The sequence below is a fragment of the Meriones unguiculatus genome, chromosome X (genome assembly GCF_030254825.1).
Source record: "Meriones unguiculatus strain TT.TT164.6M chromosome X, Bangor_MerUng_6.1, whole genome shotgun sequence".
NCBI classification, from domain to species: Eukaryota; Metazoa; Chordata; class Mammalia; order Rodentia; family Muridae; genus Meriones; species Meriones unguiculatus.
In genome coordinates this window covers 140,094,564-140,114,068 of record NC_083369.1, presented here as the reverse complement: position 1 = coordinate 140,114,068, position 19,505 = coordinate 140,094,564, and the positions used below count along the sequence as shown (strand labels likewise).

The following is a 19,505-nucleotide window of genomic DNA, read 5'->3' as shown; positions in this document are numbered from 1 at the left end:
TGCCGGGCCATGTTCGTAGTCACTCAAATTACCCAGGATCACTACACATGAGAGTTCTATCCCTTTCTTGGCCTCTTGATGCTGGTCTTCCATGAAAAGTCTGGGCAAGGCCAGGATACCATAGGGACGTATGAACACTAGGCTTTTGTTTCAGAAGACATGGTGTAGTCATGTTTGGTTGGACTGGATCCACTTGGAGAGGCCCAGAGTGGCTAGGAATATCCAAACACTTGGCAAAATGCACATCCATCCATGCCTCAGCTGGCCTTGACGTTCTAACCTTTCTCTTTGTATTTTTCTGCCTCTTGCCAGGGGTCCCAACTGGGATACCAATCTGTTTGGACAGCATGGAGTCACTGTTCACTGTCTTCTCAGCGAACTCTATGGAAAAGCTGGCCTAAACCAAGAATGGAGTTTGATTCGCTACATTTCAGGCCTGCTCAGGAAGAAAGTGGAGGTCCTGGCTGAGGTCAGAATAAGCGTGCCTGCCCGTTTGCTCTCTCTAGTCCCATGCTTTCTTCTTCCAATCTTCTAGTTATGGCAGCTCAAGGCAAGGGCCTCTTACCGATAAAGAGACTCAGGGAACTTAACCTAGAATTGAGCAGGTCCTCTCCTGACTCTTTGTGGTTCAGGACAGAGAGGAGAAATGAAGAAATTCTCAAAACGATTTAATTCTTTTGATTCTTTCTTAACTACAGAAAGTCTTACGAAGCAATCACATGCAACAAAGCACTTATTTCCATTGTCACCATACAGAGATTATCAACACATATGTATGTATGTATGTATGTATCCTTGAGGCCCTACAAAACTCAGAAGCACTTCCTGTGCCTTTAAGCAAATGTTCTGGTAATGTGCTAGTCATTGCTACACGTGAGTGCTGAGGAGTCCGAAAGCTGGGAACACAGTGTGCCTAGTAATTCTAATATTTCCTATCTGAGGCCTCATCCTGCCTTTTCTGAATACAGTAGGGAGTCCTGGGAGTTTCCTTTAGTGGATGGGTGGGTCAGGCCAGGGGCCACACCTGGGGGATACAAAGATCACAGGGATCCAGCGCTATATGGGTTGCTCAGCCTGTGTTCTAGGTTCGAATTTCTCAGAAGAGTAATGTGCATGGATTATGAAGTTCATGAAGGTAAATTTCTGGTGCTGTTGGCACTTAACCTTCTCAGTTAGCTTTGCTTCATTTATTTTCTTTTGTATGCCTCCCCTCACAGGCCTGTGCAGATCTGCTGTCCCACCAGAAGCAGCTTACAGTAGGCCTGCCCCCTGAGCCCCGGGAGAAGACTATCTCCACGTAAGTCCCTGCTGGATACCCTCCAGTCTGTAGAGGAGCACTGAGAGAGAGTTGCACCGAGAGAGAGTTGCACCATTGGGGAAGGGTGGCAGTAGCTTTGGGAAGACATTCTGCCATGTGGGTGCTTATAGTGTGGAAAGCAGGGAACTTTCACTGAGAGCAAGGAGGCAATGAGGTACTCATTAGTGTTACCTGATTGCTCTTCCTTAGGCCTCTTCCCCCAGAAGAGCTCACAAAACTCATCTATGAAGCCAGTGGACAGGACATCAGCATTGCTGTCCTCACACAGGTTAGGTGCTGGTACGGGAGGGGCAAGCGAGGCCACGGCCTTCCTCAAAGTGCAGGTAGGCTCCTCAGATTTCCTGAAGCCCTGTTCCCATGTGTATCTGCACCAGGAAATCGTGGTTTACCTGGCCATGTATGTCCGGGCCCAGCCTAGCCTCTTTGTAGAGATGCTCAGACTCCGGATTGGATTGATCATCCAGGTAATGGCCACAGAGCTGGCTCGGAGCCTGAACTGCTCAGGTAAGAGGCCATGGCTTGCCACGTCCGCCATATCAGCCCTACCGCAAGGCCTTGGTGTTCAGGGAGGCACACTCAAGCACTTCCGAATAAGCTTCTACTCTGGGTGAGTTTAGGCTCTCCCAGGTTCCTTTGTGAGAAGTAGCTACTGTCAGGCCACATAGGACAGTGTTCCTCAGTGGGGCAGGCAAAGCAGCAGCCATGTTTTCATGAGAAACTTTGTACCTGACAGCAAAGCTACAGTGATATCCTCACCCTAAGATGTCTCCTTCCACTTAATAATACCATCACTGAGAGAAATGCAAACATCATGCAAAGCACATTCCAACAGCAGGGAACAGTACGATGTGAAAATTCTATGTCTAGGGATTAAATTTGCCTGGACTGACCTCAACAGAGGTATGTGCATTCCGCAAGGGCCATTGTCTTTTCGACCTGAAGCACCAGTGAAGGGATCCCGAGCAAGGACACCTGCTGTTGCCTTTTACATTGTCCTCTCCCAACCCGAGCCACCCGCCACCAGCCCGTGTCTGGATCTCTTAGAAGATCTTCGTTTGCAGGAGAAGAAGCTTCCGAGAGTTTGATGAACCTCAGCCCCTTTGACATGAAGAACCTCCTGCATCACATCCTGAGTGGGAAGGAGTTCGGTGTGGAGAGAAGCGGTGAGTCAGTGCAGTGAGTGCTTCCTGGGGGGGCCAGGTGGAGGTCAGCACCGGTGTCAGCAGTTCCCCTCTCAGGAAGGGATCATGCATTTTCCTCTCTCAGTGGGGGGAACCTGAGGCACGGGCTCAAGGTTCTTGCTTTGAGGGACGAGGAGCGCCCTCACAGGGTTGCGTTTCTTTGCAGGTGACAGGGGTATGTAGACGGAGGGAACTGCATACCTTTATACCTTGCCTGTCCTGTATCCCTAAGCATGGTGAGGTGAGGTGACCCTAAGGGTTTAGGGCTGTCCTTACACATCACTGCTTGCGGCCCGGCCTTTGGTTTGCATCCAAGGTCCCATGGCATTCTCCAGAGAGCAGGGAGAAACGACCTGTGTGGGCCAGTTCACTCGCTGAATCCCAGCATGCTTAGTTTTTATCTGTCTCAGAAATCTGCTCATGGTGCTAAGAAATCTCATCACCCAAGTCCTGGTGTGATTCTTGTTCCCAAATGTTCCCTAATTATAATTGAAGCAATTATCATTTCTCCTCCTCATAGAAAAAAAAAGCTAAATGATTCTCAGACACATTGGTGAATTTATTTCATCAAGCCAACGAAACACACTGTGGGCTATCATTCCTTTTATTTAATAAGAAGGACATTGGGTACTTTGTATTTTTCCTGAGTGTGTGCCAGCCGCAGACAAAGCCACATGGGGCAATCAGCTGTCTATTTGTGGTTTTCTCCTTTCTGAGGAGCAGTGCTCACAATCCCTACCGAAAAGTAAATTAGAGTTATTTCATGTACACAGTCCTTGAAATGCAAATAGAAAAGATAAATATTTAAGGTGTTCTGCTCATCATAATAGTGTACATGGTTTGACAGATAGTTGTCAACAAATGTAAAGCTATATAGATGCTTACAAAACCAAGAACTGAGGAATGTCATTTGAACAGCGTTACATGTCTAATCATGAGCAAGGACAGAAGATGTATTATCTTTTTCTAACAGCATTTCTTCATTGTCTTGTAACTGTTCTGTTTTTATAAGCTTGGAAGCTAGTTAGTAGGCTTAAAATTCTGACTAAATCCCAGAACTGCTATTTCCAACAAACACTTTCCCCCAAAGACAGTGTCATGGGGCTTTCCATACCCTGTTTGGCTTATTTTCCATCCCTTCCGTGCCACTTCTCCCTTGCCCCTTCATTGGATCTCCTTGGTGGCTTTTCCCCATTCAACTGCCTCTCCCGCCAACCTTCCTGGCTTCAGCAATGTTCTATAGAAACATTACCTACCAGGGGTCTTTTCTGAGGCTGATACTTCAACCAAGGACCATTCATGGACATAACCTAGAAATGGCAGCTCAGTATCCAAGTGGGTTCCTTAGTAAGGGGGAAAGGGGCTGTCTCTGACATGAAGTCAGTGGCTGGCTCTTTGACCACCTTCCCTTTAGGGGGCACCAGCATTGCCAGGACGCAGAGGAGGACAATGCAACCAGTCCTGATGAGAACTGATAGGCTAGGGTCAGATAGAAGGGGAGGAGGTCCTCCCCCATCAGTGGACTTGGAGAGGGGCTTGGGAGGAGATGAGGGAGGGAGGGTGGGATTGGAAGGGGATGAGGGAGGGAGCTACAGCTGGGATACAAAGTGAATAAACTAGTTAATATAAAAAAATAAAAATTATAATAAAAAAGAAACATTGCCTACCAAAGGAACAGTGAAATAGGAAGGTAACGTGTATGTACACCCATATCAAGCACCCATTAGGAGGGCCTCCTATGTCAACAGAAAGATTGTTTAGGCTTCATCCAGCAGACAGATTTAGACCAAGTTAGCAGTGATAGGATCACATTTGCCCTTGAGAAGAATGCCTTCTGACCATTATCTTAGAGCCCATATACATAGGGAGCAGGGGCAGGGACAGGTGTTAAGTCCTGAGGTTGATGGTATATGATAGGAGGAGATATGGCCTGGAGCAGTTGGAAGAGCCTTCTTGCCCCTGTTCCATAGCAGCACTATGGGCCTGGCTGTGGCAACAGTTTCCATACCACCCCTAAGCTCTCTAGCCAGCTCAAACCCTGCTTCCTCCCAAAGGCCTGGGTGGGGATCTTCTCCCTGCCCTGGATGCTACTGTACGTGTGCCCCCGTACCCATATTCAGACAAGGCCTGATGAGGATGCCTCAGCAGTTGGCTCATAGCCACAGGTACCTAAGTTCTAAGCCCTTCGATAGAGTGTGCAGCATTTTTGTCATTTCCCTGGGAACAGTGGGCATTAGAGAGCTTGGCAAGGTCAGCATGGATCCTACGCCTTAGTCAAGATGAACCCTGTAGAAAATCACAAACAGAATTGGATGTTCCTCATTCTGAGATCAAATGGCATGCAGTTAGTAAACATGTGAGACAATATGGAAAGCTGTGGAAAAAAAAAAAACATTCACGGAATGTTAAGTTCAGAAACAACTAAACACATTTACATATCATGTATAGGCATGTCATGTGTATAATATAGAGTTCATTTCTGGACATATACGTGATGTTGTTGTATAAGGTAAAAATATAATCTATTCTTAGGGGAAAACTGGCAGGATAATGTTGACAGATGTTACTTCTGGCTTTCTTAGGTGGTCTCAGTTTTCCACAGAGAAAATGTGTTTTATATAACTAAATATATATGTCTGTGTGTGTGTGTGTGTAGTTTTCAAAATCAGTTCTGTCAGCCAACAGTTTTCTATCACTCTCATCTGTACCTGCTGCTTAAGTAATACCCACACACTTGAAGAGGGGCATGGGAGGAGATGAGGGAGGGAGGGTGGGATGGGGAGGGAATGAGGGAGGGGGCTACAGCTAGGATACAGAGTGAATAAACTGTAGTTAATATATAAAAATAAAAATGAATTTTACAAAAATAGCAGTACCCACACTTTCACACAGACTTTCAGGCCTCATGCGGTGAGCCTATGCTACCTTCAGCACTGCAAGCCCAAGCCTGGCTGGGACAAGTTTATAATCAAGTAGAGAAGAGATGCAAACCTCAGAAATATGTTACCCGTGTTGCCTCTCTCTCAAGGCAGGTGCAATAGATTCCCTAAAACCCCCATGTGTGTGTTTTCCTTTAAGTGCGCCCAATTCACTCTTCCACATCCAGCCCTGCCATCTCTATCCATGAGATGGGTCATACCGGAGTCACCAAGACTGAGAGGAGCGGCATCACCAGACTGAGGAGTGAGATGAAACAGGTAAGGAGACCTAAGCATGGTGGCCACAAGGGAGGGTTATCAATGGTTCTGCTGCCAGGGCTCACCTCAGAAAGACAAGGGCATAAAGCTTTAGCTTGCTCTCTGTAGAAATTGTTGGATCTGCACACGGCCCTATATCCCAGGTAGGTACCCCAAAGCCATTTGCATGCACCCAAACTCACCAATGTCTAGCCTTAGTGTGATGTTCCATGGACATCCTGGAATATTTCCTTGTCTGTGTCTGTTTCTGTATCATCTAAAAACGTAGAGTCGTGGAGCTAGAGATCTGGATCAGAGTTAAAAGCCCCGGCTGCTTTTGTAGAGGACTGGGTTCAGTTCCCAGCACCAACATGACAGCTTTTAACTAGCTCTCTGTGACTCTAGTTCCAGGGGATCTGACGCCCTCCTCTGGCCTCTGCAGGCACCAGGCACGCAAGGGATACCCATAGTACGCATGACCAAAAATGCTCGTACCGTAAAATAAAAAGTAATTTTTTTAAAGCAGAATAATGTCAAAAGAGACACCCATTTCTTTATCAGACGTGTTCTCCATCTGAAATAGCTAGGGGGTGTGGAAGCAGGCGGGAGTGATTGTGCTACCTGTATTTCCCAGCATCCACAGTTGTGTCTTTTCATTGCTCACCTTAATTTCACTCACAGTAGATCCTTTTGAGCTCACCCTCCCAGGTCGACACCTTTTCGGTCCTGATGTGCCTGAGACTGTGCTAGGACAGGACCAGGACCTAACCATGAGAAAACCTGGTCCCACACCAGTCATGCCGCCTCACTTGCTTAGGTGTGTCAGGGAGGAGTGGCAAGCCCCTGAGGTAGGACCAGTATGCTCAGGCTTCCCGGAGTGTGATGGAAGCAGCTCAAGTGCGTGTTTTACTCTCTGATGTTTTCTTTTTTTTTTTTTTTTTTTTTTTTTTTTTTTTTTACTTTCAGATGACTAGGCGAGCTAGTGCTGATGAGCAGGTGAAATGTCTCGCTTTGTTTGTCTTTCTCTACATTATCTGCACGCTCTTTCTGGCTTGAACACGGAAAGTGAGGCTGCAGATAGAGAACTCGGGTGTGGGTACGTGGTAGAATGGCACAGTAATTCAGGCAGCACAGCCCCGGAGACAGAGATCCAAATGAGAAGGCAGGAGAGGTGACCTTGCCCTGGGCCTTTAGAGTATCCTTTCAGGGTGGTCAGTTAGCTCATTTTGTTAGAGCTTGGAAGTGAGCAAAAGAATTCCCTGTGTTCAACTCAGCCTTTGTTAGGATTCTTTGTGAGATGGGCCAGGCTCTGCCTCCATCAGCATTTCTGTTCAAAAAGAGGAAGAAAGCTAAAAGAGGGCAATATGGTCAGTGATGTCATCAATAAAAAGAATAAGGCAGTGCTACCAGATCCTGCCCTCAGCCAACCTGGGGGGGATTTAACCCTGAAAAGAAAAAAAACAAAAACAACAACAAAAAATAAAATAAAATAAAAAACATGTCAGGACACTGTACATCATCCCCTGATATACTCCTTCCCTTTGGCTTCGGATTCATATTGCAATGATTTGATGTCTCTGTGAGCAGGAGAGAGTAAACAGGTGAAGGCACGTCATGCACAGTGCGTGTTTGTTAGAGTGCGGGCTATATGGAGTCTCGTTTATGCTCCTTCTAAGGAAGTGATTTTCCAAACACTTTCCTCTGTCAGCCACTTGGTGGCAGCGTCCCTCTGGTTACCCAAGGCTCAAAGGCCTGCTCAAGGGTGAACATGGATGGCTTCTGCCATTCAGTGCCGCCCTTGCCCTTGCCCTTCCCTTCCTTCTATGTTGTGTTCATATTTTAGTCATCCAGCACCAGTGTTGTGCCTGGCTACTCATGTCAAGAAAACATTTTCTGGTCAAAATTGAACAGGTGTCATGGTGTTATAAGCTGCTGCTCATTTTTCCAAGCATACCACAGACACAGACTGAGAAGCAAACCAAGGGTACCATCTAGATTCTCAGATGAGGAAAGATGTATATGGTTAAAGGTCATCCGCCTGGTTCCCACGTACATTTAACAATAATCAGTGGGATGCCTGTTGGATGCTAGGCGTTCATGGCTAAAGGTAGACATAACCGCGCAGCATTAACCGTTCGCATGGCTTGGCTGTGACTTCGGAACGTGTGTCCCAGTTTGATTAAAGCCTGCTCCACAATGCAAAAGAACCTGGCACCACTTGCCTTCTAACGCCAGGCTGGGCTGCAGAGGAGCGCGGGGGCTGGCATCTGCCGCTGCTGCTCAGTGAGAACCTCTCTAGGCCTGGCCTCTGCCTCCAGCATCTGTGCTTTTCGTGCTGCTCTGTGTTCCTCCACAAGCCCTGGCATCCCTCGGTGACACTGCACATGACTGAGTCGATTCTTTTTGTTTTGTAGTTCTTTCCTGTGGGCCAGGCTGTGTCCAACAGTTTGCATTCCTTCAAGTCTGCGGTAAATCTGCGTTGTCGTCTCAACCCTCCCCGTGTCCTCCGCCCTGTCTGTACTGGTCGAGTTTGCTTGTGGCCTTACCTGTGCTCCCACTTCTGTTTAGGGTGGTGGTGGTGTGTGTAGCAGTCTTGGACATGGAACCAAGGGCCTCACACCTTTTAAGCAAACATTCCAGCCCTGAGCTTCACTTCAGTAAGGTTAAGGCAGTGGTTCTCAACTTGTGTGTCGTGATCCCTTTAGGGGTCAACTGCCCCTTTCATGGGAGTCGCCTACAACCATCCGCATATATCGGATATTTACATTATGATTCATAATAGTATCAAAATTAAATTCATGAAGTAACAAGGAAAAGAACTTTATGGTTGGGGGTCACCACAACATGAGGAACTGTATTAAAAGGTTGCAGCATTAGGAAGGTTGAGAACCACTGGGTTAAGGGTTTTCAGTTGATGCTGGAGATATTTTCCAACTATAAGTTTGAGAAAAATTCTAAAAAAGTTTAGATAATCTTGAACTTAACTTTATTTTCCATCTTATGCTCTCAGATCTTGGCTTGTCAGACTCCTCAATACTGTGTGGATGAGGCGTGTTCACCTTACCAACTCCCAGGAATTTCTAGAGTCTTCAAAACGCCGGTTCTATGCTTGTTTTGTTGTGGTTGTTGTTGTTTGTTTGTTTTACAGTGCTGAGGGAGGATCTCAGATCTGACTAGATAGGCACTCCACCACTAAGCACCCCCCAACACACACCGTCTTCCAGCCCAGGTGCCTTTTTATTGAGTGTTGAGCTACTGCCCCCCCAACCCCCAGGCTGGCCACCACTTTCTACTTTCCTGCCCCAACAGAGGATGTGCCCCTAGCTCAAGTGGAGGCCCAGGGAATGTTCTGATTGCAGAGACAAGTCTGAATCTGCCTCCCAAAACCAGGAGGAGAAAACCAGCTGAGTCACTGATGAGTGTGGCTGTAATTACTTTTATTTGCAGGTAATTGTTGCTTTCTTTAAATGGCAGTAATGAGCCCAGCAGAATAACACAGCCTAACTGCCTTTTCAAAATAAGATCTGTTGAAGTCAAAATGAGTTCTGAGAGAAGAATCCCACCTCCTGCCCTTCTAGGGTGCTCAATATTTGGATTTTATTTTTAAACCTTTCCGTTTGATGTTGCCTGTTGTGAAATGAAAGTGCCGAGTAGTCCAAACAAAGATGTACATAAAGATGTGTGTTAGCCTTGCCCCAGCCTGAGGGATCCATCCAGGGCAATTGAGGCTTCCACACCTGATCTCTGCCTGTTGGAAGTCCCTCCATACTACCCCCCTGAGTGGTCAGCAGCCCTGCTGCACTTGTCTTGTAGAGAGGTCTAGCCTCCGACAGGGAAACACAAAGAAGACATCACCCTCTAACCCTGGTCAGCAGGTCTAAGGCGAAGGCCACCATAGCCTAGCCTTAGATGAAAACTCAGGATGAAGAGCAGGACAGCAGAAATCAGGTGTGAGAAGCATAGGGAGAGAGCTGAAAGCCAGCGACCTGACTGCTAAGCAAGAAATTCTAGCTGATTTTCTTTCTTGACTTCCTGACCCTTTCTCCCTTTATATGTATGGCATTCTCTGTGGTATTTGTCCTCTGGGTAGCTGATGGGCACTTCTCCGTGATGATGCTCAAGTAAAGCAGGCCCTCAGGCATTTGCCCTGACCCCAGATTCTCCTTCCTTCTTGTCCATCTCACCTTCTCTGACAGCTCCTCCAAACACTCTTGTAGCTTTGCATGCCTGGCCAGTGGCCTCTTAGAGAATGACCTTCAGGGTGACAGCTGCCCCCCTGTGCATTCATCACAGGGGGGCAGGGACTCTCAGAGGGTTCTGTGTCTTCACAGAGTGAGTGGCTGCAGACAGCTCCCCCAAGACCGTTATGTCTGCATCCCATAGGATCAGCTGGGGCAACAGGGCACAGGTAGCCCTCGACCCCTGATGCTGTCGTAGCTGCTCTTGAGCATGACTGTGACAGCCCTCATGGCAGAGCTCACACCTGTACCTGGGAGCTCAGGGTCTCCTGGTGTTATACTACCTCTTAGGGCCTGGGAAGAATTAAGCCACCAAAAAAAAAAAAAAACAAAAAAAGAACATGAAAAAGTCGATCCAACTTTAGTAGCTGACAAAGTGGACTCACGGAGCCTCGTGCCCTTGGCTGGGTAACATGTGGAGAGATATTCTGACGAATTCGCTGAGCTGGCCTTTAAGACGGCTAGCTTTTCGGTGGTACCTGCTTCTGAAGACCATATGGTGTCTGTCTTACAGAGGTCGAGTACCCCATCCTCCCCGACGGGCACATCATCTACAGACTCCGGAGGACAGCACCTGGCCTGGGGAGAGCAGCAGGGCCAATGGCTACGCAGGAGAAGGCTGGATGGAGCAATCAACAGGGTACCCATGGGATTCTACCAGAGAGTGTGGAAGATCCTTCAGAAGGTAAGGGGGGTACTAGGAGACCTAGACTCCAAGGGAAATGAGGCAGCCCCCAACTTTGACACAGTTTAGGATCATAAAAAAACTAAAGATAGTCTGAACAAAATTGCCAGACAGGACCTGCAGCCCTAACTCTGGATCTACATTGGCCAGCTCCTAGCTTGAGGCTGACAGACATGGTATCTATATCATTTAGCAACATGATGAGGTCCCTGCTACCTGCTAGGTCTTCAGAGGTGCAGAGAACAAAAGATTCTAGCCTGGCCCTAGAAGCCATGTGCCCTGAAGGCATACTCTTGCTCCTGTCCTGGGACATGCTTGTTTCCATGGTTAGAAGGTAGAGATCCTAGAGCCCCCACCCCTTAGCCAGCTGCTCGCTGCTCTTGGTGGCAGTAAAATAGGTCTGTGCTTCCCATCAGCCAAGGGTCTGTTCAAATTTCATTGGACTTTATGGTTTAAAGTGGATCAAAGATCTCAACATAGAACCAGATACACTAAATCTGTTAGAAGAAAAAGTGGGAAAGAGCCTGGAACTCACTGGCACAGGAGACAACTTCCTTGAACCAGTAGCACAGGCTCTAAGAGCAACAATCAATAAATGGGACCTCGTGAAACTGAAAAGCTTCTGTAAAACAAAGGACTCTGTCATCAGAACAAAACTACAGCCTACAGAATGGGCAAGGATCTTCACTAACCCTATATCTTACAGAGGGCTAATATCTAGTATATATAAAGAACTTAAAAAGTTCAACAGCAACAAATCAAGTAACCCAATGAAAAAAAATGGGTTACAGAGAACCCAAGCTAAACAGAGAATTCTCAATAGAGGGTTACAGAGAACCCAAGCTAAACAGAGAATTCTCAATAGAGGAATATTGAATGGAAGAGAAACACTAAAGAAATGCTCAGTGTCCTTAGTCATCAGGTAAATGCAAATCAAAATGACCCTTACACCCATCAGAATGGCTAAAATCAAAAACTGAAGTGACAGCACATGCTGGAGAGGATGTGGAGAAAGGGACACCCTCCTCCACTGCTGGTGGGAATGTAAACTTGTACAACCACTTTGGAAATCAATCTGGCGCTTTCTCAGACAATTAGGGAATTGTGCTTCCTCAAGATCCAGCTCTATCACTCCTAGGCATATATCCAAAACATGCTCAAGTATACAACAAGGACATTTGCTCAACCATGTTCATAGCAGCTTTATTTGTAATAGCCAGAATCTGGAAACAATCCAGATGTCCCTCAACTGAGGAGTGGATACAAATATTGTGGTACATTTACACAATTAAGTACTACTCAGCAATTAAAAATAAGGAAATTATGAAATTTGGAGGCAAATGATGGGAACTAGAAAAGCTCATCCTGAGTGAGGTATCCCAGAAGCAGAAAGACACACATGGTATATACTCACTTATAAGTGAATATTAGACATATAATATAGGATAAACATACTAAAATCTGTTCATCTAAAGAAACTAAGCAAGAAGGAGGACCCTGGGTAAGATGATCAGTCCTCATTCAGAAAGGCGAATGGGATGGACATTAGAAGAGGGAGAAAACAGGGAATAGGACAAGAGCCTACCACAGAGGGCCTCTGAAGGACTCTACTCATCAGGGTATCAAAGCAGATGCTAAGACTCATAGCCAAACTTTGAACAGAGTGCAGGGAATCTTATGAAAGAAGGGGGAGATAGTAAGACCTGGAGAAGACAGGAGCTCCACAAGAACAGCAAAAAAAGGGAGGAGGGTACCCATTGGGTCTTTTCTGAGACTGATAGTCCAACTGAGGACCATGCATGGAGATAACCTAGAACCCCTGCACAGATGTAGCCTATGTCAGATCAGTGTCCAAGTGGGTTCCCTAGTAATGGGAACAGGGACTGTCTGTGGACTGAACTCAGTGGCTGGCTCTGTGACCACCTCCCCCTGGTGGGGGTACAGCCTTACCAAGCCACAGAGGAAGCACAATGCAGCCACTCCTGATGAGACCTGATGGGTAGTGTCAGATGGAAAGGGAAGAGGACCTCCCCTATCAATGGACTTGGAGAGGGGAATAGGTGGAGAAGAGGGAGGGAGGGTAAGATTGAGAGGGATGAGAAGGGGGGCTACAGTTGGGATACAAAGTAAATAAACTGTAATTAATAAAAAATTAAATCATTTTTTTAAATGGACATGACGCATCCACAGGCTGCAGTGCACCACACACACCTGAATGCAGGAGAGCCTGTCTGAAACACCTGCTTCTAAAGTGGGGCCAGCATTGAGAAGACAGGACTTCTTTGTTCTCTACCCCCCACAAACCATCTCCTCCCACATTCATACTCCAGAGCATTCACACCGAGGCCCCATCAGAGCGCCTCCTGCCTCCCCCTTCCCCCTATGGGATTGTATGCCTCATTTAAAAGATTTGCAAAGCAAGACAAATTTCCTTTTTCTCTGAACCATTCCCTTTTAGCTTGTTTCACAGTAGGAGAGGAGAGCACTGCAGTAAGCCTGAAAAAGACCATACTCCAGCTCCTTTGTGACGTCAGAGCCCACTGCCTCCTTTCTGCCGCGGGTTCCCAGGGCCAGTCCCAGAGCTTCAGTGGCTGTGCTCTATGGACCAGGGCCTTGTTCAAGACAGTTGCCAAGCTGGGTAGGAGGGCCGAACTGGTATGCCCTCTGAGCCTGCAGAGAGGCCCCAGGTCCACCCTTTGACTCATTTGTGGGGAGCCCGTGGGCCAGCCAGCATGAAGGCAGGGCAGCTACTGCCAACTAACTGGAGGGTAAAAGGTGGCCGCTTAGACTAGGCCCAGGTATTCCTCAAAAATCCTCTCAGTCTCCCTGGGTCACTATATACTCTGGCCAGGCTTCCTCTTGGCTAACACCAAGGCGCTTATATTATAAAAAAGCGGTAATATGTATATATATATATTACCGCTTTTTCATATATACATTGCCCTGCACTGGTATTTATATACATGGGTATGTGTGTGCTCTGTCTCTTTGTGGTCGTTGCTTATTATAGAAATCTCAAAAATAGATGGAGGCACAGGAGCATCACTTCACCAATGGGAAAAATCTCCATTATGGCACCAAAAAGGGCCTTGGCAGGCCCCCGGGGCCCTGTTGCCAAGTGCAGTGCAGAGCCTCCTCTGAGGAGGACATAGCAGCTCCCTAGGTCACTGCACCGATCTGAAAGATGCCTGCTGGTTTCCCCAGAATTGTTCCATCGAAAACACAGCCTGTGGGCAGTGAGAACAACGCTCTAAAAATAGCTCTCAACAGTCTGGCGTGTTCCAACCCCTCGTGCAGATTTCCAGGGCAAGGAAAGTTGTGTGTTGTGCGTGTGTTGAGAGTGGGAGCAGGCACATACTTGTAGTCTGGAGTCCGTGTCTGAAATGTCTGTGTTCCGCTTCTAGTGCCATGGTCTATCCATTGACGGTTACGTCCTACCATCCTCAACAACCCAAGAGGTAAAGTGAGAAGACTCAAAATATCGTCCATGGGCTCACCTCATGGCCGAGTCCCCTCCCCACCATGCTTCTTGGGCGTATTCTGTGGAAGCAGGCCATTTTCAGGCCTTACCCTCAAATCGTGCAAATTTCCTTGCTTGTCACCCCTTCTCTCTCATTCTCCCCTGTAATAGCATTTTTAAACCCTCAAGCCCCTTAAAACCCATCTGAAGTCTATCCCATACATGCTAGACCCGCGCAGGGCTGCCTTAGCCACAAGCAGTCTTTCCGTCTCTTTGCCCTCCATGCATTCTTGGCCTATCTCTGGCCTTCCTAAGCATGAGGTGCCACAGCTGGCACTTCCACATCCTTTTCAAAGCAGATTGTGTTTTCCTTTTATTTCACCGTGGCCAAGGTATCATGCTTTATGCCACAGGGAATTTCTCTTAAGAAATAAGAAATGGTCCCTGCTCCCTGGAAGTCACAGTCCAGTGGGTAGACAAAAGGAACTAGAACAAGGTCAGCTTGCCCTCCGGGGTGGGCAGGGGGGAGGGGAGGACAGGGACAGTCAGCCTCTCCTCCAGAGGGCTTCTGCTGCAGAATCAAGACAGTGAGGAAGGCAGCCTTCCAGCTGAGCTCCACCAATGCTAGGGACAGCATTGATTACAGGGCCCTGTCTGTCCCGTCTCTCACACTGGCAACCTGCTGGTCTCTTTGGTAGATGACCCCCTGTGAGATCAAGTTTGCCGTCCATGTGGAGTCAGTGCTCAACCGCGTGTCCCAGCCGGAGTATCGGCAGCTGCTGGTAGAAGCCATCATGGTGCTGACTCTGCTCTCAGACACAGAAATGGGCAGTATTGGGGGCATCATCCATGTGGACCAGATTGTGCAGCTGGCCAATCAGCTGTTCCTGCAGGACCAGGTGAGTGTGACTGGTCCACCCACTCACCCCACCGCTGAAGGCGGGGGAGTCACTCTGATTGCCATTTCTTCCTGTTCGTGCTGAAGATTGTGCCTAACTGGGAGGCATGTACTCAAACCAGGGAAATGTCATCAGAGATGGTGAAAAGATGTCGATCATTTGGTTAGGAAATGGCAAAGTGGCCACTTGGGGAATCTAACCACCTTTGGGGAATCTGGGTTTTGTTTGGGTGGGTTTGATTCCGACACTACCATTTGCTACCTTACCTGGCTCTTGGGAAACCGCTTACCCTGTGTACAAAACTGAATGAGGCAAAGGAACTGCCCTCTCAAAGAATCGGGACCAGCAGCAAAAGGAGGTCTGTGAAGACACAAAGTTCAGAGCAGATGCATTACCATGCATGTATCTCACTGCCATCATCTCATGGCCCTGGCTTCCTGCAGTGAGGCTTGGCCTCCAGCTCCCAGCCCTGCCCGTAGCCCACAGACCACCTCCAACATGCAGGGTGCTTTGTGAAGGGAAAAAAAAGTAGATTCCACTCATTTTTTTCCTATTTTTTTTTTCCTGCCTACAGGTGTCATTTGGGGCCACAGACATCTTGGAAAAAGACCAAACCACAGGAATTTGCCACTTGTTTTATGACAGTGCCCCTAGTGGGGCATACGGTACAATGACCTACCTAACGAAAGCAGTGGCATCTCATTTGCAGGAACTGCTGCCCAATTCAGGCTGCCAGATGCAATAGAGCCGTACCCAAATCATGATCAGCCTCTGGGTCTGTCATTTGTCCTGTAGCCCTATTGGGAATTTTCTTCTGTCTTCCCCCTGCATCCTCTGTTCTGTCACAAAAGCTTGTCCCATCACAAAGCTTCACAGGAAGCGATGACAGCACTCGAGCTGAAACTGATGTTTAAGGCACAGATAAAGCTGATGAGTCCCCCCTCCCCTGAGAAGCACCCTGGGATCGTTTTCTAGGTTCATTTCACTGGAACATTTGTCACAGCATCTGGTCTCATGGTCTCCAAAAAGGAACTGGAAATTAGTCTCTTCTGAGTGCAGAGCGAACTGAGAAGCCAGCTTAAATTGGCTCTCACCAAGAGCTACAGAAATAGGTTAGATGAGCTAGTGACACATCTTAAAGGTGGAAAGATCCTTCCAGCAACAGTAGCTGGGCAAGCAGACTGTGACAGGGGCACATCTTAACAGAAGTCAGTCTGTCTGAACTAAGCTGTTTACCAAACAGTAATTCTGCTTTTCTGGAAATTTTTCTTAACCTCTCACTCTATTCAGGTCATGTAATTCTTCATTGCCACAATGGCCTAAATTGGCCCTACTTAATTTTGCCTCGTAGTCTTCAGGGGATTTTGTCCTGGCTGTTCACAAATTAAGGGATCCTCCTTTTGCCTTAGGGAAATCCCGTATCTTCCAGAATCCAGAAGACAACAAAAACGGTCTGACTTTTTTGATAGCCAGACAAACCCTTGTTTAAAGATTGGAACAGGTAGGGAGTCCCATGGAAAAGCCGGTGTGGTGTCCCTGCTCTCCCTGAGAGTAGCATCATCCATGCTTGGAGCATGAGTCAGCATTTTCCATGGAAATTAGTGGTGTGTTTCTGCAGAAACAATTCTTCCTTCTTAAAATAGCCTCTCAGACCTGTTTTTAAAAAAACTTCAAGTCTCCGAAGAAAGAAATCGAAGAAAACATCAGAAGATGGAAAGATCTCCCATGCTCATGGATCAGTAGGATTAACATAGTGAAAATAGCCCTCCTGCCAAAAGCAAACTACAGATTCAGTGCAATTCCCATCAAAATATCAACACAATTCTTTACAGACCTTGAAAAAACAATTCTCAATTTCATATGGAAAAACAAAAAACCCAGAATTGCTAAAACAATCCTGTATAACAACAGATCATCTGGAGGTACCTCCGTCCGTGATCTCAAGCTGTACTCAGAGCAATAGTAATAAAAACTGCATGGTACTGGCATAGAAACAGAATGGTGGATCATTGGAATTGAATAGAAGACCCAGAAATAAACCCACACTCTTAGGGACACCTGATTTTTTGACAAAGATGCCAAAACCATACAAAGGAAAAAAGACAGCATCTTCAACAAACGGTGCTGGTCTAACCTAACTGTATGTTTTAAAATGCTAATAGATCCTTATTTACCACCCTACACAAAACTAAAGTTCAAGTGGATCAAAGACCTCAACATAAAACCAGATACACTAAATCTGTTAGAAGAAAAATAGGGAAGGGCCTTGAACTCATTGGCACAGGAGACAACTTCCTGAACAAAACAACAGCAGCACAGGCTCTAAGATCAACAATTAATAAATGGGACCTCATGAAACTGAAAAGCTTCTATAAAGGAAAGCACACTGTCATCAGAACAAAACTACAGCCTACAGAATGGGCAAGGATCTTCACTAACCCTATATCTGACAGAGGGCTAATATCCAGAATATATAAAGAACTTTAAAAGTTCAACAGCAACAAATCAAGTAACCCAATGAAAAAATGGGTTACAGAGCTAAACAGAGAATTCTTAATAGAGGAATGTTGAATGGAAGAGAAACACTTAAAGAAATGCTCAGCATCCTTAGTCATCAGGTAAATGCAAATCAAAAGGATCCTGAGATTTCACCTTACACCCATCAGAATCTCTAAGATCAAAAACTCAAGAGACAATACATGCTGGAGAGGATGTGGAGAAAGGGACACCCTCCTCCATTGCTGGTGGGAATGTAAACTTGTACAACCACTTTGGAAATTAATCTGTCACTTTCTCAGACAACTAGGAATAGTGCTACCTCAAGATACAGCTCTACCACTCCTAGGTATATATCCAAAATATGCTCAAGTATACAAGGAGTACATTTGCTGCTCAAGTATACAACAAGGACATTTGCTCAACCATGTTCATAGCAGCTTTATTTGTAATAGCCAGAATCTGGAAACAACCCAGATATCCCTCAACTGAAGAATGGATACAGAAATTGTGGCACATTTACACAATTGAATACTACTCAGCAATTAAAAACAAGGAAATCATGAAATATGCAGGCAAGTGATGGGAACTAGAAAAGATCATCCTGAGTGAGGTATCCCGGAAACAGAAAGATACACATGGTGTATATTCACTTATAAGTGGATATTACACATACAATACAGGATAATACTAAAATTTGTATGCCTAAAGAAGCTAATCAAGAAGAAGGAACCTATGTAAGATGATCAGAAGAGGGAGAAAACAGGGAACGGAACAGGACAGGAGCCTACCACAGAGGGTCTCTGAAAGACTTTACCCAGCAGGGTATCAAAGCAGAGGCTGAGATTCGTAGTCAAACTTTGGGCAGAGTGCAGGGAATCTTATGATAGAAGGGGAAATAGAAAGACCTGAAGGGGACTGGAGCTCCACAAAGAGAGCAACAGAACCAAAAAAATCTGGGTCCAGAGATCTTTTCTGAGACTGATACTCCAAACAAGGCCCATGCATGGAGATAACCTTAGAACCCTTGCACAGATGTAGCCCGTGGCAGCTCAGTGGGTTCCTTAGTAATTGGAACAGGGACTGTCTCTGCATGAAGTCAGTGGCCTGCTCTTTGATCACCTCCCCCTGAGGGGGTGCAGCCTTACCAGGCCACAGAAGAAGACAATGCAGCCAGTCCTGATGAGACCTGATAGCCTAGGTTGAGAGGGAAGGGGAGGAGGACCTCCCCTATCAGTGGAGTTGGGGAGGGGCATGGGAAATGAAGGAGGGAGAATGGGATTGGGAGAGGACAAGGGACGGGGCTACATTTGGGGTACAAAGTGAATAAACTGAAGTAAATAATTTTTTAAAGCCTCTCAGATGAGAAGGTCTACTGACTTACCATTGTCCTGAATATAGAGGTTTTTTGTTTTTTGTTTTTTGTTTTTTTTAAAGCCGTCTTTCCCAGGTTGGGACAGAGATAAACACCTGAAAGGGTAGTTTCTGTGAATCATCATCCCTGAGAGAGAAAGTCACCAGTGGCCAAGAGCTGTATTTCCATCAGGCTGTGATATGTGACCATTCACAATGACTTTTCACCTCTGAGAGGGAAACAAGGCTGTTGTCCCAGCCTCTCAAAATTTCTGTGGAGATGAAAGGAAGATGATGCTTGGAGGTGGGTATCCAACTACCCCCAGAGTGCAGATGCAGGACTGATGTCACTTTCTTCAGAGCAGAAGGTGAAAGAGTGCCCTGGTGTTCCTCTTCACTTCTTGGCATTTTCTTAAATGTGTTTATCTGCTTCCCTTGTGTTCTTGTGCATGTTCACTGCCTGTGTGGGTTCCCCGAAAACACCAGAAGAGCATCAGATCCCTCCCCAGGAGGTGGAGCTGTTGGCAATTGTAAGCCACCCTGACATGGGTTCTGGGAGGCCAACTCTGGTCCTCTGGAAGGGCAGCAAGCAGAGCCATCTTTTATATCTTTAAGGCGTTTTCTACATAATCCAGGGCCAGAGTCCTGTAATTGACTAACAGTCTCCCCCAGTAGACGATTTTGAACATTTAGTGAGAA

At 46.6% G+C, this 19,505-nt stretch overlaps 1 protein-coding gene across 5 annotated transcripts in view; it reads left to right on the top strand.

Annotated features, from left to right (window-relative positions):
* Phka2 (phosphorylase kinase regulatory subunit alpha 2) overlaps positions 1–15,721 on the top strand; it is a 77,049-nt gene extending 61,328 nt beyond the window's left edge. For 3 of the 5 annotated variants that reach the window (XM_060375365.1, XM_060375366.1, XM_060375367.1), the window contains 13 exons: positions 313–469; positions 1,218–1,297; positions 1,508–1,586; positions 1,693–1,822; positions 2,380–2,481; positions 5,578–5,696; positions 6,642–6,671; positions 8,090–8,143; positions 8,686–8,775; positions 10,428–10,598; positions 14,003–14,056; positions 14,757–14,957; positions 15,532–15,721. In XM_060375365.1, coding sequence (XP_060231348.1) covers positions 313–469; positions 1,218–1,297; positions 1,508–1,586; positions 1,693–1,822; positions 2,380–2,481; positions 5,578–5,696; positions 6,642–6,671; positions 8,090–8,143; positions 8,686–8,775; positions 10,428–10,598; positions 14,003–14,056; positions 14,757–14,957; positions 15,532–15,702 — 1,438 coding nt within the window. In that variant the 3' untranslated portion in view covers positions 15,703–15,721. The remainder of the gene's footprint in view (positions 1–312; positions 470–1,217; positions 1,298–1,507; positions 1,587–1,692; positions 1,823–2,379; positions 2,482–5,577; positions 5,697–6,641; positions 6,672–8,089; positions 8,144–8,685; positions 8,776–10,427; positions 10,599–14,002; positions 14,057–14,756; positions 14,958–15,531) is intronic. The other 2 variants (XM_060375369.1, XM_060375370.1) reach the window with 2 other exon arrangements.
* The last annotated feature ends 3,784 nt before the right edge of the window (positions 15,722–19,505 follow it).